This window comes from Centruroides vittatus, unplaced genomic scaffold (genome assembly GCF_030686945.1).
Source record: "Centruroides vittatus isolate TY-2023 unplaced genomic scaffold, ASM3068694v2 contig_663, whole genome shotgun sequence".
Lineage (NCBI taxonomy): Eukaryota > Metazoa > Arthropoda > Arachnida > Scorpiones > Buthidae > Centruroides > Centruroides vittatus.
Window position 1 is genome coordinate 223,819 of NW_027122416.1, and position 27,422 is coordinate 251,240.

The window sequence follows — 27,422 nt, forward strand, 5'->3', positions numbered from 1 at the left end:
CCTTGTACATCGATAACCACATTATCCTAGTATATCCTATGGTTTATATTGTGACAGAGTAATAAATGATAAAATTAAACTAGGATATAAAAGTATTTTGATATAAAAAAGTCAATAGATTTTATGCGAGAATGGCAGAAATCGTATAATGGCAGAAAAACTAGAATGATTAAAAAGTCAGGATGTAAAGGAATCCAAAAAGCAATCCAGATTTTGCAAGTAAAATACAATAATATTTCCTGCAAAACAGATAACATTGTGTTAGAAACTGTATTATTTAGAAATGGAAGAACGTAAAACATACTTACATTAATACTAATTTTCTGCTTCGAGCGATGGTCGAGTCATCTTCCTTCAAAACAAATCTTCTGATGCCCAGAAAGTAATCTTCCATGTAACGGTCCCAATTGAGTTTTGAGATGTCAAAGTCGAAACTCTGAAATATGATTTCTATTATTTTGCATATTGTATAAGTATTGTATGTTTATGTTTAACAGAACTAAATTTCACATATATTTCTGTTGTCGAATTAGTACCGTTGTCACATCTTAACGACTTCCCTACCTCAACCAGTTTCTATAAAAATAAAATGTATTCAAAATACTAATAATTATGAAATGTATTATTAGTTCACAGAAATCGCAATAACAGATTGTACATTAGAGCCATTAAAAATGCTATACCAGGAACGAAAGCAAATAGCAGAATCTTATTTATTGTACTTGTACTGTACAGCATAATGGGTAGAAGACATAATTAAATTGGCAGATAATTTTGAGGTACACAACATGCTGAAATCAGTACTCAGAATAGCCGTTTCTGGCAGTAATTACAGCTGGACATGCGTTGAAATGTTAATCATTTGCATTACCCAACATGTTTATCTTTTATGCAATTCTCGCATTCGTTGCTTGCCGCACTTGTGGAGTTAGAATTTTTACACTAGCAAATAGTGTATTTTGTTGCTTTCATTCTTTATGTTCATCTTTTCTTCTGTTATTAGAATGTCCGATGTAAATAAATGAAAGAAAATCGTTATTCTGTAAATGCATAATGGCGTTTTGATTCGAAATGCTTTGAAATTTGGATACTTTCATGTAAACTTTAAGTATTTTCAAAAATAAATCTAAAAACCGCAGCTAATGACCGATTTTATCGTTATCAAAAAGACAGTAATACAATAAATTAAAAATAACAGCAAAATGTTGTATTAAGACAAGTGTTTTATTTGAAAAAGTATTCGGCCTAATGTTGAGATATGAACATAAATTATAAGAAGTATTTTAAGTAAAGAGCAATATTTGATAATGGACATTTTTCAATGAGTAGGAGCAGTTTTCTCTTATCGACTTCATTTAGAGAAATTTACCTTTTTAACATTTAACATTAACTTTTGAACTTTTTGACAAGAAAGATTCAAAATGGTTCGTGTTAACATTGAAAATCACTTCACCTCTAGGCGTTTCGGCGTGATTTGGTGTACACGATTTTCTGTGCATGCTCTGAGACCAAATACTCTTTTTCCTCCAACAGACCTGCTTCAGCACTGAGTTCTATATCAATTTTCCACAGTTTAATATTTATAATCTAGTGAATGAATAAACAATTTAAAAAAGACGAAATATTAAATTGAACGAATAAGATCGAAAAATTATAGTAACTATTGTGAAGATCCTAAAATGGCGCCGAGAATTCGGTTGTTTACAAGATCGCTACCTCGGGAAATTTCGGAAAGTCAATCGGAGCAAGAACGCGCATCGGGCTATAAACCGGACATCTGTAAAGCATTTCTTCTAAAACAAACACAACGCGGTAATAAACGACGAAGGGAATGTCGCGGTGCTCGTATACAAGAGTCGAGATGTAAACAATTAACAAAAAAGGGGAGAAAGAAGAGAGACAGATGGTCAAGGTCACCTGTAGACCATATGAGCCCGGGATCGTCGCGAAGGGGGGGGCAGCCACAGAACGTTTGGCGGATCGGTTCAGCCCGATGTCCGCGAGAGGGGGCAAACTGTGTAAATTATGTGAGTAGCTGTCAACGCCCGGGCGCCGTCCCCGGCCGAATTTGGTTTTCGTCTTGCTTAGAAACAGTAGACTGACCAATCGAAAAAAGGAAAAAGGGACTTAAGACCAATCAAGAGGGAAGATTCGGGGGAAAATCGTATAAAAACCCCCGTATCAAGGTCAGAAGGGGAGACGACGGAGCTTTCTACCCGGAAGTGGACGACGGTACTCCAACCAGCCACCTACTCCTTCGCCGACGTCCGTCACCGACCCCATCGGACTCTCCTACCCGACTGCCCCGGGGCTTTACCGACGACTCCGACAGCCTTCTCCGATCGCCGTCATCCGGAGCGCCTTCTGCCGCAGACGATCTAGATCGCATCTTGTACTGTAGGCCTACCTTGTAAGTTTGTTTTGAGGTTAAAATAAACGGTTATTGTAAGACACTTGTCATCTTTGCCTCTGCCGCCACCACCCACATACGATCGGTCCCTAGGTTTTTCCTGACGTGCAATTAACTAATTGCCCCCATATGTCGGCAGCTTACATTGGTGTCAGAAGCTCGGGATTTAATAGCCCCACAAAACTTTAGTAGGTTACGCCGACAAAGAGTTTTTCTAACAAGTGGGTCGAACGATGGAGGCAGATGCGAGTGTCCCGACGCGACCTCGTGACGGTGGCAGTGGCGGTTCTCTTCCCTCCTTTTCCGCGTTTGGAGGATTGATCCCGACGTTTTCGGGTGAATCAGGGCGCGTCACCGATTTCTTCGATACGTTAGGAGAGATTGCTAGTCTGGCAGGATGGACCCCTCGGCAGTGCTTGAGCATAGCCAAGTGCAAACTCGCGGGTGTAGCCCGAGATTTTGCATGGCGAGACCTCAGCATGAAGAGCGTAACGGACTTTGAAACTTTTCGGAAGCTGATGATCCAGCGTTTTGACCAAGAACCATACAGCATACGTGTCCAGAAATTCCATACATGCTCTCAAAAGAGAGACGAGATGGTCCAAGAATTCGCGGTCCGCTTGCAGTCCCTTGCTAGCGCGACAAGCATAGATCAGACGGGTGCGAACGAAGAGGAAAACGCAATTATCAAACGCTGCCAACAGCGTGAACTGGACGAGAAATTGCGCGTTCAGTTCCTGCATGGCTTAACTGACAAGCTAAAAAGAAGAGTCATGACTCATGACCCAGAAACTTTCGCTGATGCATTAAAAATAGCTATTCGCGAAGAAACGATAGATCAATTGGCGGGAAAGACGCGAAATTCAATTGCCGGCATCACTGATGCAGTGGAAAGCCACGACACGCTGGCGGAAGAATCAAACTCACGAAGAGAATCGGCTCTCGACGCAAAAATCGCGCAGCTTTCGAAGCAATTAGCGACAATAGGGAAAAGACTCGATCAATCGCCCGCGCCTAAGCCCATAAACAATTTCCAAACAGATGAGCCCTCGCGAACAAACCGGACACAAGGAACTGATAGAGCGAATGATGGGATGCGAAATCCACGGCATTCCCCGAATGCGCAGCGACGCCCGCCGCAACAATTTCCCTCGCGATCTCAGCCCGCCAATCTGCAAAGACAACCCCGTGCGCGATATCCTTGCTACGGTCCCTATTCGGAACAAGGTCCAATGCCCCCTTGGAGAGGGAGTGGGGATGGATCACCAAAATTTCGCGCGATGAATCCTAATTGGGCAGAATACGGAGGTTATATGCCGTCGCCACTCGACTGGTACGGGGGAAACGCTTTTCCTCAGTATCCCGGGAGGTGGGGAGCGAATCAAGAAGCCCCCGAATGGCAAACCCCCATTAGAAATCTGCCAAACGCCTTTAGAGCTAGTCGGTCAGGACAAATACCCTTTTCCCCTGCGCGATTTAGACAATTCGAATACGAAACCAACCGACAAGGTGCCCCGTTGCCCTTTTATCCCCCGCGTTACGGTCCAGGTTGGCCTGGAAGTAGCTTCGAAATGGAGCGCACACCGAACAACGTAGCCGCTCCTCGATTTTTAGCGTTGCCTGCCCCTGAAAATAGACCGGTAGACAATAAACAAACGCGAGACCCCGACAGAGTCACATCAGTTGCATTTAGAGACCGAAACAGCGAAATAAATCGACCGTCAGTAGGTCCCGACGTACCACAATTAGCGGGAATCAATAAATCAAGAAGTAGAGAATTACCTCCTTGTACCATGATTTGTGAGATAGAAAATAGGAAAGTTCAGCTGACGATAGACACGGGCGCAGCTGTTACCTTGATTTCTAGGGATCTATTTCCCGACACAGCGCAATTGCAGCAAGCGGAGACTAGAATGGTAGAGTTAATAAGTGTTACCGGACACGTTATCGAGACATTCGGAAAGTTTAAGTTAAAATTCCAAATCGGACGTTTGACCTTTTTCCATGACTGTTATTTAGTGTCTCCCGAAATTACTATGCCTAACGATGGACTCTTAGGTAGGGACTTTATCCAAAAATATGACGTTACAATCTCGGTTAAAAACGCGACGCTCAGTTTCCCCTCAGGAGACACGGTGACGTTTTGGGGATTAGCCGATATGAAAAAACCCGACAATGGTTCGGAATTAAAGGAAATCACCGAGGACAATCGCACGCAACCAAGCGCCGAGCTAAGCGTACCGCCGAAAGACGATTTAAGTTTACCCTTAAATAGCGACAGCGAAAATAGAGTTTTGGAAAGCAAGGGGATAAAGAGGAAAAATAAACATACACAAAAATATAAGCGAAAGACTAAACGGGGGAAGTTAAAACAAATAACGGTTGACAGCCTAGAACGGGGAGAGGACGATTCTCCTAAGGAAGTAACGTTAGTCAACGACTACGTTATTCCCCCAAGATCAGAAGTCATTGTAGAAGGGAAGGTCCGCAACCAGCTGACAAGTCAATTAGGAGTTGTTGAACCAACACCTCAGGAGCGAGAGGGAGTGTTTATTGCTAGCACGTTAGTTAAAACACGGCAATTTGGTAAAGTACCCGTTAGAATAATGAATGTAAAAACACAACCGGTTAAATTAAACAGAGGGAGTAAGTTGGGAAATTTCCTCTTAGCGGAAGAGGAAACAAAAGAAAGCGCAGAACAAAATAAGATGACGCGATCAAATGCAGACGATTTGACTAGAGTGCAATTTGCGAATTTATTCGATTTTAGCGAAGTAGGAAAGGACAAATTAACCCCTTTGGTAGATTTATTATACAAATACAGACAAGTATTCGCGAAAGACGATTACGATCTAGGCTATTGTGATTTAGTAGAGCACAAAATAGACACTGGAAACAGTCCCCCTATTTGTCGTGCCCCGTACCGAATTCCATACGCGCAACGGGAAATAATGGATGAGATAGTGGAAAATATGATCAAAAACGGCGTAGTTGAACCGTCCAGTTCCCCCTGGTCGGCACCTGCGTTATTAGTCGCAAAAAAGCCCCAAGGCTACAGATTAGTTGTGGATTATAGACAATTAAATAAAGTTACCAAGGTAGACCCGTACCCGTTGCCCCATATCCAGGAGTCATTGAGTTTGCTGGGAAAATCGCGATACTTTTCCTCCATGGATACTTTAAGCGGATTTTGGCAGTTGCCTTTGAGCCCCGAATCGAAAGAAAAGACGGGGTTTAGTACTCCCTCGGGGCACTACCAATACAATCGGATGCCAATGGGCGTTACCTGTGCCCCAGCGACATTCCAAAGATGTGCGGATTTAATATTAAGCGGTCTGAAGAACAAAATTTGCCTCGTCTACATGGACGACATCTTGGTATTTAGCCCAGACTTCGAAACTCACTTAGAACGGATGGAAATTGTCCTTCAGCGCCTGGCGACAGCGGGTCTGAAGTTGAAGCCCCGAAAATGCCAGCTGCTGAGGCAGCGAATAAAGTTTTTAGGGCACGAAGTGTCGGAAGATGGTATCCGGCCCGACCCGTCTAAGATCGAGTGCGTTAGAAATTTTCCCCAACCTCAGAATGAGCGAGATGTTAGAGCATTTCTGGGACTGACCGGGTACTATAGACGTCACATTTCGCAATATGCAAAAATTTCAAAGCCCCTTTCGGACTTACTTAAGAACGATGTAAAGTTCCACTGGGCCGAGGAACACAAAACCGCGTTCGAAAAATTAAAGGAAATTTTGATAACTGCACCCCTATTAAGATCCCCAGATTTTGGCCGTCCTTTTGTGTTAGCAACAGATGCCTCAAACACTGCGATAGGCGCTGTGTTATCACAGGAAGATGAACGGGGAGAACTCCCAGTGGCATATGCGAGTAGGCTGTTAAAACCAGCCGAAAGGAATTACAGCACCACAGAAAAGGAATGTTTGGCCGTGATATGGTCAATCAAACACTTTAGACCCTATCTTTACGGGAGAAAATTCACAATAATAACGGATCATAGACCCCTTAGGTGGCTTATTAATGTTAAAGACGAAAGTTCGAGACTTAGTCGATGGAATTTGGCGTTACAAGAATATCAATTCGAAATAATCCATAAGCCAGGCAAGGCCCACACGAACGCAGACGCGCTAAGTCGAATGCCCGTGGCAAAGATCAGCGAAATGCAACCTATATACAGTAAGGTGCAGATAAAAGAGCAACAATTAAAAGATCCCTTTTGTAAGCGAATCAGACAACAATTACTGAGAGACTCGTCCTCCCAGGAGACAAACCGAGAAATCGCGGATTACTACTTAGACGCCGACGAAACACTCTATCACCGAAAAGAAAATCCCGAGAGAAACGAGAAATGGGATAGAATAGTCGTACCCCAGGTTATGATAGATTACGTTTTAAGACTGTTTCACGATATCCCTAGTTCGGGACATGTAGGTAAGAAAAAGATGCGAAAGAAATTACAGACACAGTTCTTTTGGCCAGAGATGAATAAGAACATCACCCATTATTGTGATAGTTGTCAAGAGTGTGCGGTGAGGAAAAGGCCCCAACACGGACATCAAGCCCCATTGCAGACGTTCCCTCGAGTGTCGAGGCTCTTCGAACGCACGGCACTGGATATCCAGGGTCCCCTTCCTATCACTAGTAGCGGCAACAAATATCTATTGGTCTTTATCGATCACTTTTCTAGATGGGCAGAAGCGATTCCGTTGCCCGATATTACCGCGAAAACAGTGGCGAAAGCGTTCGTCACGCAAATTATTCTTAGACATTCGGTCCCAAAACAATTACTCACTGACAGAGGATCCAATTTTGTCTCCAAAGTCATGAAGGAGGTCTGCGAGCTATTGAAAGTGGAAAGACTCCTTACCACAGCTTATCATCCCCAGTGCAACGGAATGGTTGAGCGATTAAATAAAACACTAATTGACATTTTAACGCACTACGTCGACGCGGATCAGAGAAACTGGGACGAGATGATCCCGTATGCGCTCTTTGCGTACAACACTACAGTACACTCAAGTACCAACGAGACACCTTTCTTCCTCCTGTACGGACGTGATCCGACCTACCCCTTTGATATCGTCATTGAACCGAATCGACCCCGATATGACATAAACGAAAATTACGCGAGCGAATTGAGAGTGAGGATGACCTCAGCTCATAAATTAGCTCAGGAACACGCGGAAAAGGCCGCGAACGATAGAAATACCTATCATCAACGTAAGCACAAGCCATACAAATTTTCAATCGGAGACAGGGTCTTCGTTAATGAGGTAGCTACACCCGCGGGAGTGAAACGAAAATTGGCGCCTCGATGGCACGGTCCCTATAGGATAATAGCGGAAACGAGCCCCGTAGACTTCATAGTCCAACACATCCAATCCGGGAAGAAATTGCATACTCATGCTAATAGATTGAAGCCTGCAATCGCTAGGATGGAGTTCGTACCCTCCGATGCAGGAGAAAAACTCCCCGACGCGCAAAACGCAAAATCATCAATACCAACCGAAGCGCAACCGCAGACGGAACCGGTTGACCCTTGGGATGAAATTATTTTAGAGTCGCTGCATCAAAGCCGGTTAGATACCACGAACGTTGCCGAAAGCACAGGAGTTGATCAACCCGCAACTCCGTCCCAACCTACACACAACTATGCTCTCCGAAGCCAAGGACCAGTATGCGAATATCCCTGGGTCCTTCCCAGATCGTCGGGAATTATACCGCCGGAAGTGGGGGCGTTGCGGGAAGCGGAGACTGCCGAAATGACTCAGCAAAGCGAGGGCCACCCGCGGCTGCCACCTCCCACTCCGACTGGATTATTTGGTAATTGTAAATGGTAGCTCCTCTTTATTGCGAAAGAGAGGCTATCATCTCCTAAGCGGAGAGAGGTCCATTGTAAATACGCGTGTTCATTTAAACAAATTGTCGCGAACCGGGACTAGTAGTAATGTAAGACTCCCTTTTTGATAGATGACGATGGAAAAATCCGTAACAATATATTTGTTCGTGCTGATAAGTTACATTGTGTATGAAGTGTCAACAATTGTGCCCGCCTTGACCAAAGGTGTCGTATTTCTTCACCAAGGAAACTTCCTCATGACCACGAGCCAGTGGACCATGGTTATCGAAATATCGTTCGAAGAATATGACAATTACCTTCGTGGATTACATCGTCACCTGTCCTCTTTAACTCCGGTCGTCAGAAGAGGGAAACAGAAGCAAGATGATCCCATGAAGCCCTTATGGACTCTAGCCGACGCGGAGTTGACAAACTTACAACAATCCCTCGCCGACTTCGAGGCGGAATACAACGAATTAAAATCCACCGTAACCCTAGGAAATCCCTCTCGAGCAAAACGAGGATTAATCGACGTCGGAGGGAAAATCTTAAAATTCCTTTTCGGAACCGCTACCTCGGAGGAGGTGGAAACAATGAATAGCAGGATAGACAAACTATCCCGCAACCAACAAAAGTTTGTACACATATTAGACGCCCAGACAACCGTCATGAACCAAACCCTTCAAGCGGTCAAGGACAACCGGAAATACATCGATATGATGATCCGACGACAGGACTATTTAGATAAGGAACTTCAGGTATTCAGTTACACATTCGTCGTGAGTACTGCACTTCGATACGCCGAAAATGCCGTCATGGAATTCCGAATCGGCATCACGAACCTAAGACAAGCGATAGAGATGCTAGAAAACGACCGACTTAGTTCCTATTTCCTGCCAAGGTCACAATTGGTAGAGGCGTTAACGGAAGTAAACAAACACTTGCCCAGCGGGATTTCGCTGATCGAGACTTTAAATGAAGACAATGTCTTTAAATACTATCAATGGATAACCACTACCGCTGTAGCACTTCCGTCAACACTAAGAATTTTCGCAAAATTCCCACTAATTACTCCGGAAGGATACTTTGATCTATACGAGGTAGTGAAATTCCCCGCTTATTTCCCTATTTCGAAGACATTTGCTCATTATCAAACCGAATATCCGTACATCGCCTTGTCCAGGAATCGGCAGCTTTACATGCTATTGGAGGCCCACAACTTGCAAAAATGCACAAACGGCTTAACCACGATCTGCGCACCGGAAGTTGCAGTCTGGAAGCTTCCGTATCAATCGTGTGAATACGCCTTATTCATGGCAGACGAGCCAACTGTAAACCGACTGTGTAAAAGAAAGGTGTCAGTTTATCCAAAACCAGTGTTCCGCCGTATCGACGAGGAAGGAACTTGGATATACTCCACCCCGTCACCTTTAAATTTAGTCATCGAATGTAGTCAACTGAGAAACCCACGACGTTCACCAGTTACGATGATTAAGCTAAATAACACAGGAATCTTTAAGTTGCCCATGACTTGTTCCGGCCACGTACCCGGCGTGCGACTCACGTCACACTTCCAATCACGGACTTCCTTTAAAGTTACACTCCGAAACCACTATGTGATACCAGCAATACCGGACGTTCTCAATCTTACGGAAGCGAAGATACTACGGGACTATATCCAAGAAAACGTCACCTTAAACGTCCTTCGAACCAACGAACACGATTGGTCATTGGAATTTCCGGGATGGAAATTACGAGATATAAGCCGAGAAATAAAATCAGTTAACACGGATATTCTCTCGACGACACCGAGTGTGTTAAACTATCCCGTCTCAGCATGGAACACGATCCTCATAGCCTCTTGCGTTACTGTTCTGGCGACACTTTTAATCGCTTGGGGATGCCGCAAACTATTACGCTGCATGGGAACCCGAAGATCTGCGAGTCCTTACCCCTCTTTCCGACGGGAAGAGCGAATAGAACCGGACGCCGTGGAAATGATCGAACTGATACCCGTAACTGCGGAAGCCGGACCATCGTCGGGTATCCCGGAAGCAAGAAAAGACGAAAGGGAGAAGTTAACCGTAGCCAAACGGGAAGAGGTAGTGACGCCTCCCGTCAGAATTGAGACCATTCCTACCCAAATGAGACGATTATAGAACGGCGCGAGAGAATTAAATCATCTTAAATAATAGTATTTTATGTTGTCCGTGGCTTAGAAAATTTCTATTCAACCCAACTTTCTTTTCCTTTTGTGTAGAGACGAAAATATGGAGGAAGATCAAGTTGTGACGCCCCCCATGGAAACATCAAACCCGGAACAAGATCCGATCCAGGAGTCACCTCCAGATCCTGCCCTGGTCTCCCTATTTGAATGCCCCGTCTGTTACGACTACATGGAACCCCCTACCTTCCAATGCCCGGCCGGACACACGATATGTTCCCGATGTTCGCTGTACGTCCGTCAATGCCCGCTTTGCCGGGGAGAACTCAGGAATTACCGTAACTTGACGCTGGAGAGACTAGCCGAAATGGTGGCCTTGCCGTGTGTCTACAGAGGTAACGGCTGTCCGAAAACAGGACTTGTTCCAGAGAGAAAGGCCCACGAACAGGATTGCCCGTATCGAACGTGCTTATGTCCATCAATGGACGAAGTCTGCACATGGGAGGGCGTGTATCAACAGGTGATCCCCCACCTGACGGAACGACACCCTCACATAGGTCACATAAATCACGACGCTGTCAAGTTAGTCCTCATCGGGTTGGAAGCAACTCAACCCCTCGTATGGATAACACATCTCCACTGTCATCAGCGAGACTTTATTGTCCAGGTTTTTAAAACGGAAACCAGCGATGAAAACTCTCCCGTTTATATCATTGTACAGAATGTGGGAAGCCGACAAGAGTCGGGCCGCTTCCTGGGAAGAATCGAGATTCGCGGGCGCGGTAAGACGATGCTTTGGGAGTCCACTCCTCAGAGCGTAACCGACGATCTAAAGGCCACCCTGCGAATGAAGGACTGCTTAACCCTCAACATAAAAATGTTGGAGAGAATGCTCGAGGATCACATTTTGACGGTGATGGCGACCATTTACCCAGTGGGAACATATAGGGGCGGCGAAAGGCCCGAAACAAACAAAGCGGCATAAAGGACCCTAACGCCAGGAAATACGGACCTCCTCTTTATGAGAAGGCAACCCCAATCGCGAATAGAAACCGATCTCCGAAAAAGAGACGGGGGAAGAGAGGAGAGAACCCGCCAATAAAGGACGCCTACGTCATTAACCAATAAAACCTTTTTCTTTATATTTGGCAGACAACGAAACAAAAGCACGAGTAGACAACATGGCAGAAGCAGCCGAAACCTGGGATTTGGAAGAGTTGGATTTAGATACAGTGGCCGAACTTTTCGGGTGGAGTGACGAAGAAGAAGAAGAAGAGGAGGAGAAGTTCCACGTATGTCCGACGGCGGTGCGGCACGCTATCGCTCGCGTTAGAAGTGCCCCCGACGAGGCTATTCCGGAGATGGTGGTCCTACCCCTGCAGGGAGAGGTGGACCCTGAAGTAAGGCGGGAAGTGGAGGAAGCGGCGAGGTACGCGGCGCAAAGGGCGAAGCATTTTCAAGAGAGGAAACTCCGGGCCCAGAGCGACCAACGTCGTGAGGAGGAAAGAGGACAGGAGCCTCTGAGAACGGAGGAAAGGGGGGCTTTTTCCCTTTGGGCTCCGCGAGGCATGGGAAGAGGCCTCGGAATGATGCGGGAGCTCCCCCAGCGGTATTCACAGGAGAGGGACCAGAGGTGCCCAGCGGCGGGGAGAGCCAGGGGCTGGTCTCCGAACCCGCGATGAAATGCTTGCCGGGCGGGGACCCCTCGGAGACCGGAGAAAGAAACCCGGAGGCCCCGACTTCTGGATGTGCCGTATGTGTTTTCTTCTTTTGTCCTTGTTCGTCTATCATATTGTATTCTTTGTAGTGTAGTTTGAAATTCTGTTTGTCTATATATATATGTTTTATATTAAATCCTTTTTTTTGCTATATGGTCCGTCTAACAATTAACACAAAAATTGATCTGTCGCGAACAAGAACGGAGACGGTGGTCGGCAAGAGTAAATGGAACTCATCGGGGAGAAGTAAAATAGGATCACTACTTCCGGCAAAGTGGAGATCGAACTGGCAGCCGAGCTGCCAGGTAAAATGTTGCCAAAATGTAAGCAACATTTTTAAAAGGGCGGGAGCCCTGTGAAGATCCTAAAATGGCGCCGAGAATTCGGTTGTTTACAAGATCGCTACCTCGGGAAATTTCGGAAAGTCAATCGGAGCAAGAACGCGCATCGGGCTATAAACCGGACATCTGTAAAGCATTTCTTCTAAAACAAACACAACGCGGTAATAAACGACGAAGGGAATGTCGCGGTGCTCGTATACAAGAGTCGAGATGTAAACAATTAACAAAAAAGGGGAGAAAGAAGAGAGACAGATGGTCAAGGTCACCTGTAGACCATATGAGCCCGGGATCGTCGCGAAGGGGGGGGCAGCCACAGAACGTTTGGCGGATCGGTTCAGCCCGATGTCCGCGAGAGGGGGCAAACTGTGTAAATTATGTGAGTAGCTGTCAACGCCCGGGAGCCGTCCCCGGCCGAATTTGGTTTTCGTCTTGCTTAGAAACAGTAGACTGACCAATCGAAAAAAGGAAAAAGGGACTTAAGACCAATCAAGAGGGAAGATTCGGGGGAAAATCGTATAAAAACCCCCGTATCAAGGTCAGAAGGGGAGACGACGGAGCTTTCTACCCGGAAGTGGACGACGGTACTCCAACCAGCCACCTACTCCTTCGCCGACGTCCGTCACCGACCCCATCGGACTCTCCTACCCGACTGCCCCGGGGCTTTACCGACGACTCCGACAGCCTTCTCCGATCGCCGTCATCCGGAGCGCCTTCTGCCGCAGACGATCTAGATCGCATCTTGTACTGTAGGCCTACCTTGTAAGTTTGTTTTGAGGTTAAAATAAACGGTTATTGTAAGACACTTGTCATCTTTGCCTCTGCCGCCACCACCCACATACGATCGGTCCCTAGGTTTTTCCTGACGTGCAATTAACTAATTGCCCCCATATGTCGGCAGCTTACACTATGTATCTTTTTTTAAGTTTACAAGTAAAAATAATAAGAATAATAGGCCTATCTCTAGCACTAAACAATAGACAGGAACGTTATTTGGTGCGAATAAAAAAAGTATGGACTATTATAAAGCCCATTATATCTACACACGAACTATATGAAATATATTATAACTAGCATATGACCCCAGCATTGTTCGTGTAAAAAGTAACGATAGCGAAGATTAAGATTATTAGATTATAGACGATCTTATCTGTTTTCACCGAGTGAAAGAATTACGTCACTCTCTTCGGAGGCTAATTAGAAAATTTTCAGATGGGCCAAAAATACATTTGATTTCTCGCTAAAACGCAAAGCACCGCATCTAAAATAGAACAGTTGAAGCCGACTTCTTCAGGGTAATCCTTAATTAACGCTCTCCCTCTTCCCCATGGAGAGATTTCTAAAAATCCCTTCTTAGTCTGCATCCTAACTGTGTACCAAATTTGAACTTTCAACTCCTACCCGTTTGGGCTCTGGGCTTATTATTATTATTACAACCCATTTCGATTATATTATAAGATGAAAAAGGATTAAAAATTTATGATAATAATTCATATTTTGTGGGTTTTTGACATTGGGGGTTCAGGACTTAAGCCCTTTAATCTCTATGTAAATCTGCCCCTGTACACAATACATGTATGCTGACTGGGTACCGCAAGCTTTCGATACAATCTGGTCGTGTTAAATGCTTCGAATGACGTCATGTGCGCTCACTTGTTTGCTGCGGCAAACTTTCACACGAGCTAGCGATCGAGTTCCCGCAGCATCGCACTGACTTAAAACGGCTAGCCGCTAGCTGTCAACGTAAAGGCAAACACAAATGATAAAAAAGTTTACACGTTAGAATAAATTATTTTTGGCATATTTCTTCTCATATAAAAATATATTGACAGTCAAAACTTTAGCTTAAGCATGCACCACATGATAATCAAGCTTGGAGAATTAGCCCTTGTTAAAATGCCTGTTAGGATAGACGACTTTTAAATTCGGTACACATATTACACATATTTCCGTCATGTATTTTAGCCTGCTATCACCCGTAGAGACGTTACTTTTATTCGGACTTTTGGAACACCGTGTATAAGTATATGTAACAGTATCAATTATATTACGATATTTAATTTCCCATTGGATGATGGTACTTCGCGTAACACAACATTTCGCTGACTCCAAACTTCTTCTTTATCGCTGACACTCTCATTTGTAGATAGTCAATTGTACTTGTCATAAGATACTGCCTACTTTAAATGAAATTAATCCTACCTGTTTATCTTTCGTCGACATTCTTTCGAGCAATTTCTGCACGTTTCTGACACTAAACTTCCAATCTTTCGTACAAAAATATTCCAATCTGCATACTTTTTCCTGAACTTTATCGTAGACTTTCATCATTCTAAATTGCAAACAATGTGAAAATCATTTAATATGCCGTACAATATGTAAGCACATTTCAAAGAACATACTTTGGTTTCCTGCCAACAGCAACTTGAAACACATCGGCTAGCATTGCAGGAAACTGATGCTGCATCATAATGCATACACGATTCCAATAATAATTCCTCTTGGGTATTTTTGATGGATATAAAAATGTGTTTTCCGACGGATGTTTCCAATAATGCGTATTTAAACATTTGAAAAACTGGCGCCAAGTAAAAGGATTTATGGATCCTGAAGTGCAATTGTAAACTGGAATTTCGTCTTCTCTGAAAGAGAACAGTAATTTTTTCTTTGAAAAATGTCTAAAGATTATTTTAAGGTTTTTATACGAAATTGAAATTAGTAAATTCGTAATATCTGTCTGGGTTTTTTAGAAAAAAAATTATACACTTTATAGAAATCTACACATTAATTTGGCAAGTCTCAAATATTCTCCAATTTAATTTGAGAGAACGGCTGAATGTACATAACATAGTTCAGGTATCAATTTTATTTCTTACCCTGCAGATAATGCCGCTGTAGAGAGATCTGAAAAAAGGCGCAATTGTTCAGGCATGGAGGAAGTGTACAAATTCTGTATTCTTTACAAATATTCTATGCTATTATTGTTTCTAACACACGATGCAGTGTAATGCAACGGCTATTTGGGTTCTTTTCATCTTTCTTTCAGTTGATACCCGTATACATACGCGTATCAACTGAATGTGATACGCGTAGAAAGAACAATAGAAATACGACACGGTTTCAAGTTATCAGAAAAATATACCATGCTATTAATTAAACATTCGTACGATGTTAACGAATTAGACGTTCAAAATTCTAAACCGCGAGGTAATAAAAGAATTCAATAGAAAATACAATAAAAAATTTTCAATCTAAAATGTTCGATGTTATTCGTCTGTATTAAGAGGAATTTGCCCAAAATTTTATCGCATAAAAAAGCATTACCTTTTCAACGTCATTTGCTGGTGGCAGAGCCAAACAGGTTACAGATGGATTTAAAAGTAGAAGTAACGTTTTGTTTCGAAAGGAAAATACTGCCATAGATGTTTTTACACTTTATGAAGCGGTGATTGAATGTTATAGTAAAAGAACTGTAAAGAGAATAAGAGTTGTGCAAAACTTCCATTAACGCGAAAAGCTTGACGACATTGCGAAAATTCGTCAGACATGCAATTTTTTTCTGATCAGATCAAGTGGCCAAGGAGTTGTGATAAAAACTGTGACGACGAATAAAGTTCACGACAAATTATTGTCACTTGTACAGTACTTTGTAAACATAGTTTTGAATAATAAACCGATTCTACCTGCATAACTTGTTCAGTTGGTTCGTTCATAACAATATTGTTCTGATACGTAAATAGCATTTGATGTAAAAACGGAGAAACTGGTAATTTTATTTAAATTTATAAAGTAACAACTGGTAACAAGGCATAATTTGTCTACATAGCAACGATGCACATTCATATACTCAACTTATATTAAAAAGTAAGATTTTATCGCTGTATAGGATCCTTTCGAAAGAGTTTTTTTTTTTTTTTAAATTACTGAGAATTTGTACTGACGTGACTTATTTATTTCGCACACTTGTTTCAATTTTATTCCACATCGGCGTTTATGAGAGAATTTAATGTTCAACGTATATTTTTTTTTACCAATTTCTATACATCCGAATGTCAATTTGTATAGCTCATACACACTGATTGAGTTATATTTTTCTAATATAGCTCAAGAATAATGTTTAAATGCAGATATTTAATTTTTTTCCTTGTGCAGTGAGTACTTAAAATGAGAAAATCTGCAATGATGATGCCTTTCTTAGTTTATTGAAATTTTCATTAAACCTTACCTTCGATGAGGCGTTATTGACTTTCTCCAAGCAGCAGCCAACATCAAATTAACCACTGCATCCGATGGAACGAAATCAAAAATTTTCGCTTGGTCACACAAAGTGCTTCGAAGTATTCCTTTCAATCCCTGAAAGTAGTACCGAACACTGTATTCGAGTATCCGATATTATTTGTGTCACATGGTAGTGAATGGGTTATATTTTACGAAATAAAACATGCTTACCGCAATATTTATCTTTATTAGAAACTAAAATATGTTGTTAAAAAGGAATAATGATTTAATTCTACTTACTGTCAAAATATCACTGGAAAGTAAACATTCAAAAAATATAGAATTAGGATTAGAAACTAACTGGTAAGCGTCCACTTAATAACAATTAAATAAATCGTAACTGGTTAACTTCTAACTCTAATTCCTGATTCATAAACGTAAGTGTGGTGTTTAATGCGACAGTGTGATTAAACAGGGTTAAATTGGAAAAAAAAACGAATATTAAAAGAATTAGAGGAACGTAGAAATACAATAATTTACTAATATTCCTATTGAATATTAGTACTGTAAATGGTATTCCTTAGGTAAATATTCTCTACCAAGGATTTATCTATTTATCCGGATAAATCTTCGATATCCGAGTGAAAAATAGCTATCCGACGTACGGAACTACAACCTACGCAGATTTAATCGTTCCTTCATTCCCAAATATTTATATACACTTACAAGTGCCGCTACGTAATCCGCTCCAGTGTTGCCAACGTTCCATCCCTAAATAAAGAAATTTGTACTGATTACTCACAAACATATAATTTTCTGTAAAACTACTAATCGAGAAAAACTACTCACGCGAGAAGGTTCCTTCCAAGTACTACCCACAATAGAAGGTCTTACAATTACTATAGGCAAATCTCTGCAGAAGTCATTTAAATAAATTTCTGTTATGGCCTTTGTTAAAGTATAAGTGTTGGGGCGATTTTCCAAAAGATTTTCTTCTGTTATCTCTACCGAATCATTATTCTCTACACTACAATAAGAAAAATATCAACGCAACGAACGTATTGAAAAACTTAAAAAAATAACGCATTTAAAGTGTCATAATATAATACTTTGCAATGTTCTTAAATTCCTCGTAGCTTCTGGCCATTGTATAGATTTTTTCATCCACTTCCTTTCTGTTGCAGAAAGAATAAGCAGTAGATGTGTGTACGAATGCCTGAAATTATATTTAATTTACTCAATAATTACAAAGAAATTTTTTTCTGTACAATAAGTAAAATAAATATCAAAAACAATGTTTTATCCTAACGATATAACCCTTTCAAATCATTTTTAATTGACGGCCGGATGGCTGAGCGGTCAAGGTGGCAGCCTACCGTTCTGGGGGACCCGGGATCGAATCCGAACGGGTTGAATAATCCCCAGGAATTTTTCGGGGGGTGGTCCGTTCGGATATGTCGGGCCCCGTCCCTCACCACCCGTCGCCCCATTGTGGGCCTGGCCGAACCCATAATGGGCTTTCTAAAAGAGGCCCTCTTAGTGCCCACAGGGCGGAAAGAGCTTAAAAAAATCATTTTTAATTAATAAAACTTCTGATCGACATCGGCCAACATTACGAAGACATCAAAATACTTGCTGTTATAGTGGAAAACGCCAATAATACGAAATATTTTTGCACTAAGTTCAATACCGTGTACGTTAAGAACTTATCTGCAATCAAATTATTACCAAATATTTACCACTAAACTTTTCATTTGACGACAAACTTCTACCACATTTTTTGTCGTTTCCACGTTATTGACAAATGAGTCACTAGAAAATAAATCAAAATAAATAGGCAAGTCACGAAATAATGTACTTAATTAGAGTAAAACTTACCGAAAAGGTTCGTCGAATTTAATTGAAGCGGCCAAGTGAAACACCACCGAAACATTTTTCATTAAATTCATATGGGAAGAGGAAATTCCTAAGTTTTCTCGAGTAAGATTTCCTTCGATGCATTGAACTTTATTCGAAATTTCCGGAATTTTCAGTAAAACATTTTCGAAAATCTTTCATAAGTATAAAGAATATATCAGAAATTCGATAATGTATATGTAAGAAATTCGAAATTTTATTATGAAAAGTAACGTAAAAGAGTAGGAAAATCAGGTAATTCGAGTTGTCATAATTGTGTTCGATTCTGTGAAAAATGTACGCAATCTGACCATACGAAAACATTTATTAATTAAATAAACCAGAACCGAGTTGCTCAACTTTCCCCGCAACATTTAAAATTTAGGTGCCGGCATCTGTTTTCGTATTTTATTAAAAACTTTTTATACTTGTAACTCTTATAAAATGAAAAAAAACGTGCTCAATTTTAAAGGTAGAGATGGGTTTTAAATAAATTGTAAATTCTAATATAAAGTTAAAATAATATAATAGAGTTTAGTATATTTGTGTCGTCATACATATGATTGCTGTCATGCCAAGTTCATAAAAGTGACGTTGGTTTTGTGAATAAATGTATGAAATTGTGACAAAACTAAAATAGCTTTAACTACTATTGCATTCTTCAGTCCTTAAACTGTGGAGTATTGCTTGCCTTCTGCATACACAGCTCTAGCTAGTATTTATCTCAGGTTTTTAATGGGGTTGAGATGAAAACTGCAAGGTGGCCAGTCGAAAATCTGAACTCCTTATTCAAAAACCATTCACAGATCGACTGGGAATTGTGTATTGAAGCAGTCCTCTTGGTAGATCCATTTTGGGTTTCCTATTTTCGCAGCAAATGGTATGAGATGTTTTTCCAGCATTTCTTGATAATGATTTCCATTCATTCTGCCCTGTATGAGTGACACATTAGAAATTTTTTTTATAATTCTGGAAACTGTTGACTTGAATACAGATAAAATTTGATTTTAATTTCTTTTAAAGCAGCTCATTTTATTTGTGAAGTTACTTTTGAAGGCCGTCTATTAAGGCATTTTCATACAGTAAGCGTCTTCCAGTCATAAAAAATTATTAATCAAATTATGAGATATTCTCAAGTTTTATTGCAATTTGTCTTTTTGATAGTCAAAATTCCTTAAAGACCATAATTAGACCTTTTTCTACGTCTGGAAGTCCCTTGACATGTCCTGTGATTCAAAATCCACACAAAATATCAGTTTACATTAATTAACCAGTTTTAAATTATGCGGAGATTTGCAATCGGGTAAGCAGGTCTTTCTATTTGCAAAAATATCCATATTAATTACATGAAATTTGGTAATTTAAAAAAAAAATTATGCTGGACTTATATGTGAGATCCGGACTTTTTTTTTATATTTTTACGTAAATTTTCCAGATATTTTAACTAATTTCTTAACGTCATCATTAAAATAACATCGCTGGAAAAAGGGATTGAATGTTATCTTTTTCAGCAACAACCGCTAGTGTTTATCCACAACAACCACTAAAAGTTTATAACTCTCATTCGAGAACATCAACATTTGCCTGTAGAAATATCATCGATCTAGTATTACACGAATAAGAGTTTACAGTTTATGTCTGATTTCACCATCTTCGCATTGTCCCAGGAACACCTATGACCTTACACCTGCCAGAAGCAACCTCGTCTTCGACAATACTTAATCACATGACCATTTTCCAGGCTGATCCAAATATAAGACAGATACCCCCCTCCGGGGCAGTCTCTCTCTGAATGTTCACAATGTGACTATTATATATAGTAGTCAGGCAGAAACTATTAATTGGTGCAAAGGTTCCCAAGAAAAGATCCCTGTTCGAACCTCCAAATTTTTAGGAAAGAGGTATGATATTAAAATCGGTGTAAACTCTCTCTCAGCCCCTTAAAATTGTACGCGAGAGTTTAGTTAGTCTCGTTAAACATAAGAGATAGCTTGAAAAGGTTATCTTCGATTTTCTGTCTATGTAATTGTTAAATTGTTATTCGTTAAATTTTTGATTTTCTTGCTAATGGTGTCTATTACTCATATATTGCCTACAACATACTGACGACCCTTCTTTCCCTCCTCTACTCGACCTGACAAACTGATCACGACCTCAAGGGATCAGAAAAAGTAAAAACGCCCTCCACTGATAAAGTTACCATATATATTTATGGGACACTAAAAAGTCGAATAAATTATTTATTAAATTTTAAATAATAAATGTTCGTTGGAGTGTAATTGTTATGCAAGAAGTGTGTTTAAAATAAATTATTTCTTCATTTCTTTGAGCAGTTTTTTTAGAAACTTCATTTTACTAGTTGGACCTTTATATGTGGGATACACTTTATACAATTTACAAATCATTTAAATATTCTCGAAAATTTCTTCTTGATAACAGCTTTTTATATCAATATTTTCTAAACTGGGGCATTTACAGATACCCAACTGCTCGCTGTATTTTCCCACTTTTTCCCAATATAGATTATTGGCAACAAAAATTTCGTCAGGATTTAAAGCCCTTTGAGCCAACATCTTTCGGGGCCAATTCTCACTCACATTCGTTTCCTTTTAATCAACTTGTGTGAACTTATTAGCACTTATAATTTCTTTAAAACAGCCCCACAGCACCTAAAATAAAGCTTTAATATTTTAATAATAAATTACTGAAAATAAAAAATACATATTTCTGGTATGCTTCCTGATTTCTGAGGCTGAAAACACTGTCACATAAGATGGGAGTGTCTACCAGATTCTTGCAGGCACAAATGCAGGCGGCAAAATGTTTCTGGTTAGGCATCTTAGCGTGACTAAAGAAATGTTATTTTTGGAGCCTGCAGGTCATTGGAATTAACTATGATCCATTTATATTGCCTCAAGTGAAGAAATGGGATGACAACAGAGAAATCCTGGAGAAAATCACTCTATTCAATGTACAAAAGATTTCGTTTCAAAGTATGCCTGGACAGGAAAATCACCTGTACTCGTAAGAGAGACGCTAGTTTATGTGAACAGTAGTGTATAATAATTCATACACTGCTGCATTGTGACATTGAAAACCAATAGGAAACGGACAAAGATAAGTGCTCCAGCCTGTCAGCACAATGAAAGACATCTTGCGCGCTTTGGAATTTGCCAATTGCAGAGCTAATTTGAATAGTTAGAAGTGTTGTTAATGACTTTTCACGTTCCAAAAGATGTGAGAGAAGAGGATGATTTTAGAAATTCGAATACATATTAATATCGCCATCGAAAATAAATATTAAAACCAGAATTTGGACACTTCTGGCTCAGCCATTACCATTAAACACCACTATACAATTTACTTTCACAAATCTGTACCAAATTGTACATAAAAATCGAACGAAAAGCCCAATTTAAATACTGTATTTACTGTTGCCCATTCTGTTGTAACGTTATGTAATTCAAGCTACGTATACGAACATATCCTAATTTCTGAGACTGATTGTGCGTGTAATGGCACGAGTCGTTTCCCAAAGACTTCCGTTAAAGTATTTCTTAAATTTGTGTTACTTGTCTTAATACAATTCTAATTTAGTAATTTTATTAATTCTTCTGTTATAAAGTTTTCTTGTATGTGTTAACATGATTCACAGTGTAAATTGTACTCCTGAAATATAAATATTGAACTAGCAACATAAACGTGTATTCAAACGGACATTAGATGATTTCCACAAAACGAGTCATTCTATTGATAATTTCTATGATAAAATATAGAAAAATGTCTTTTAAATTAGTTCAAAGTGTAGAAGAGAAACGTTTCATTACGAGTAACTTCAATTTTTTTATGGTATACAGTGCTTTTCAACGATATGGCACAAATTTAAAAATGCATATATCAATAAGGCTTTATCTTGAAAATATGAAGATTTTACGCGCTCAGAATGATCTTCGTTCGACCTATAGAATTTACTTGCTAGTTTTATTTGTAATTATATCACTGATGGTCATATGTAACGAAATAAACTCACTCAGTGTTTTTCCAATTTACTTCTTTTCTGCCTTTGTAACACTATTGTAATAATCGCTAACTTTGGTATTGTGATGAAACGACCATTCTCTCGATGGTTATGATGGCTGATCTCATCGTTTGATAAAATTTATTTTAGGTTAATGTTACCTATGGTTCCAAAATGGCGGCTCGTCTCTGATTCTAGCAAGTAAAAGAAAGGAAACAGTGGGACGCACGTTCTAACCTAACCTAACCTATTCTAATAATTTTTATTCAATAATTATTGTAATTTATTAGAATAGGTTAGGTTAGGTTAGAACGTGCGTCCCACTGTTTCCTTTCTTTTACTTGCTAGAATCAGAGACGAGCCGCCATTTTGGAACCATCGCAGAAAGTAATGAAATCGTATTATGAGAAAAAATAATAAAATCGTTTTATTATTAATTAATAATATTTTGTCTTACTTAAGAAAATATTAAATATTAAAAAATAGAGTATTTTTAAAGTTAAAATAAGATTAAACTAACGAAACCCAAAACCAAAGTGATGGAGAGATACGACGCGCTTGTATATCGAAAGACGTAATACACGTAACTGAGGAGCGAAGGAAAAGAACCGAGTTGAATTAATTAAGTCGGAAAAAAGAAAGTGTGCATTATAATCGAGAGAATGCGAATATTGTATTAATCTTTAAAATATTGGTATTAAATCTATCTTATAAAATCACCACGACTTGTAAATCGAGTTATCGGATAAGAATAAAATACAATACCAATATAGCTCTTATTTTTGCTCACTTCGAGTTTTGTTTAGTAAAAATGGCTAAAAAGTGTGCAAAATACGTACGGAAATACGATATTATATCACCACCCGTATTGAACGACCACCTGTTTAAAAGACAACTTTTTGAAGGAACCGTGGGTGGTTCGCCATAGACAGGTTTTACTGTACATTGATTGATTGTTGCGTAATATGCTCCAATATATACATTCTCTCAATTGTTCGCTAGAAACAATAAATATAAATAAAACGTAACTCGTTGCAAAAAATTCTTGTACGAAAAAAGTATTACGTGTCCTTCCGATTATTTCAATAAAAATTGCATTTCTTAAAGGTAAAATTTAATGATTAATGTTAACTGTAACTCTTATAGAAGGTATGAGTAAAATATGTAATATTTCAAGCTACCAAACTATAGTTTACGTTTCATGAAATAAATGTATTTCATAACACTTACATTTTAACTTACTTTAGAACGAAACAATTCCGTTTTCCTCTCTTTCGCTGGCATTCCTCTCTTGTTTCTGATTAAAATGTAAATCTTTCTGGTATTGCAAGACCTTAGCAATTTCTCTAAAAGCACCTTGAAATATTACAAAGATAAAGTGAAAATGAATTATATTTGAAATATCTGTGAATAAAAATATGACATAGAAATGCTTGCCTTTCCCAAAGCTCCCGTTACTCCTGTTACAAATATCTCACGACATTCGTAAAATTTCGATATGGACATTCTTTTTCTGCAGTCCTTTCCAATACTCTGTTAAATGAATCAATGTAAAGATAAAATAAAAAGTTTTTCACAAACAGTGACAATTGCATCGCTTCTCGATTTTGGAAGAATGATGTTATATAGAAGTTTTATATCGATAAAATTAACAATAGAGTTTCATCGTTTGCCATACACACGCTCTGTTATGAACAATCCTGGAAGTTTCTGAACGGAACTGGAACTAACAAATGCCATTCTTACAGAGTAGTTTTGCTTAGACACAATGATCTTATAGAAAGTATCACATTTAAATGTTACACTTAGGGCCGAATTTATGCATTTCGAAGCTCTATGTGAGGCCTCTTACTAACCCTTAACAATTTTAGTAGTCAAAAACAACAAAATTAACATAAACGTATTAATTTTAATAATAAATGTTTTATTGTTAAAAATATTTGAAACAGATTAAATCTAAAAAGGGAATGACTAAAAATTTCGTTTTCTTGATTCTTTGACCATAAAATCATAATTATGTTGATTATTAATATAATTAAATACTACACAAAAGATAATGTAAAGTATTTTTGTTGGTTTGTAAAAAGCATTTATTACAAAATTTAACTTCAATTTTCTTGTTTTTGTTGAAATTTTTAGGCCCCTTGGAACTCGAGGCCCTAATCCATGGCTTACTTATAAAACCGGCTCTGGTTACTCTGGCTAATTTTAAATATTAATATAAAGAATATTATTATTATTTAATATATTTAAATGTATGGAAATTATCGAGATAGCAGACATTATTATGAGTTTTAGAATTAAACTAACTTTTAATCGTAACAATAACAAATCCCTCGTTAGTGTGTTTTACTCCAAAACAAGTAAAATTTAATGATTATTTGTATACTTGTAGAAATCGCATTTTTAGTACTGGACCTGAAACACTTCTATGCAATGCGAAATATACAATTATTATATGATTATTGTTTTCAATTCTATCCACGATAATAATCTATCACGCTGCTATTTTCTGTTAGGCATAATGAACAAAATTCTATTTAAATGGAAACCTTTTAACTAATATATTCCAATAAAGTCAATTATGTAATGACAATTATATCGATGACATTAAACAGAACGTGCTTAGCAAATAATTAATTTATCACACTACACCTTTTGCGTTGCCGACATAGTTTTATCGAAAAACTAACGTTTTCGGCCTACTCTATAGGTCAGGGGTGGCCAACTTTTGTGTACATAAGATCTACTTTTTATCGTAAAAATGTGTCGCGATCGACTTGTTGTCATAGGCATAGTCTAAGTGGGGAGGGGGAATTGCGAAATACATACTATGTTTATACACTGTTTTAGTACGAAGTGAACTCACTGCTTATGAGTCGAGTCATAACTGCATGCATACAGTTGCGTTCGGTTACAAATATAATACATTAAGTAAAGACATCGCTAGCGATCGACCAAAATTGGCTTGGCGATCGACTTGTTGGCCACCCCTGCTATAGGTCATCCTCAGGCTTAACGAGAGAAATGAAACATTGGGATTCCATTAAATAGAATACATATGTTCTAAAATTCTAAAAATCGACAACTGAAAAAACAAGAAAATAACTGAAAAAAGTCACTTATTTTCTTATGTTAGGGACATCCCGAAATTTCGGCAGTTTCGGGATGTCCCTAGTCATGAATTAATAAAAAAAAAAAATGATATATTTCGATAAAAATATTATTCATATGAATTACAGAATACTTCTTACAGACGAACTGTTAATATCGAAATGCTCGGTATTGACTTATAAATCAACAATGACAACGATTCAGGTATGATTATTAATTCTAAATTCAATAATCCAATAATATACAACAAAGGAGTACAGGTATTAGGAAGGGCAAATACAATGAACATCCCTTAGATGCACGAAAAACTTATATATGATATATAAATGCTTTAAATAGTCGATATTCGAATAAAACTCGATAAATAATTTTTCTTTGTATCGCCATAAAACACACTTCAATAAGGAAAATATTGTTAATATTTTTACCTTTGTTATTTTAGTTTTAATTAAGTAGAAGATATTCCTTCTTTCCTCAATAGCATTCACGTAGTGACTAGGGCCGTTTTAAATACTTTCCCTGGAAAGTACTTAAAACGGCCTTAGTCAGTAGGCCTACGTAAAGATTGAAGATGCCCGCCGAAGTACCAACTGCAGGTACACTAGGTGCTGAGATATGCAAATTACTAATAAATCGCGTAGTTTATTTTCAAGTTTTCACTGCTCAAGTTTAAATGTTTTTAATTACCAATATCAGCTTAAGTAAAGTTGCGTAATGACAGACAGAAAACGCGAAAATAAAATTAATTTACTGAAGTTACGTGTTTGATACGAAGACCTGATATGTATTGTTTATCGCTTGTGTGGATGATAATCACTTTAAGTATTTTCTTAAAGATAAAATAAGCATTTCACCACGACATTTATATGAAGATGGAATTTTCTGATAAAAATGATTTCGATGTAAAAACAAATAAGAAAAATTTCAGATGAAAATAATAAAAAAAACGAATCTTTTCTTGGTATTATCTTGTTTCTATTTTTCATTTCTGCCATTTAATTAAAATAATAAATTGCGAAACAAAACTGTTAAAAAAATTAGGCGCGTTTTTATGACAATAAGTGATTTACGTTAAACAGATTTTTAAAAAGGTGCTATGTGTACCGGTTAAATCATTCTAATATTTATAATTAAGCTTAATAATTTCAGGACAATGAAAACAAACAGACGTGAGAAAACTTCTTACCAACAAAATCGATGACGAAGTTGATTTAGCAGTTTCTCGGGAATATCTGCAATGAAGGAAATACAGAATTTTCCTGGATTGCGTAAGTATATTTTATCTGTCGAGCAAGACCGGATTTTCTCAATAGACCCAGTTAAATGTAACTAAATCGTTAATATTTTAGTAACAGGTTGAATATTACGCCATTTTTAGTATAGTTACATTTTTATTTCTTTATATAATTTTTCTTTTTATGATTACAATTTGATCCCTTCTTTGGTTTAATCAAATTCTTTATAGTAATTCAGTGTGAATAATTTTAAGTTATTTTCAGTTATATTTACATGTTAATTAAAGTATTATGATTAATATAAGTGGACATTTACGTTCTAATTATTAGATTTTTGTAAGAAGTCTTCTTCTACTTCGGTATTATAGTCAGTGAGTGAACCCAATGAAACATTATTATATGGTACACGTGTTAGATTATTTGGAAATTATCGGAGTATTTAAATAAATTTAAATATAAT

The 27,422-nt window shown here is 38.8% G+C and overlaps 1 protein-coding gene across 1 annotated transcript; it reads right to left on the reverse strand.

Annotated features, from left to right (window-relative positions):
• Positions 1-125: 125 nt before the first annotated feature.
• On the reverse strand, positions 126-26,937 carry LOC136980074 (putative fatty acyl-CoA reductase CG5065). Its single transcript, XM_067276117.1, has 13 exons — positions 26,914-26,937; positions 24,051-24,146; positions 23,856-23,969; positions 18,578-18,750; positions 18,439-18,511; positions 17,809-17,915; positions 17,549-17,726; positions 17,426-17,470; positions 16,707-16,834; positions 14,884-15,123; positions 14,684-14,813; positions 309-436; positions 126-239 (listed from the first exon to the last, which is right to left on the reverse strand). The coding sequence occupies exons 2-13, from the start codon at positions 24,117-24,119 to the stop codon at positions 170-172; spliced, it is 1,455 nt and encodes a 484-aa protein (XP_067132218.1). The 5' UTR covers positions 24,120-24,146; positions 26,914-26,937; the 3' UTR covers positions 126-169.
• Positions 26,938-27,422: the final 485 nt, after the last annotated feature.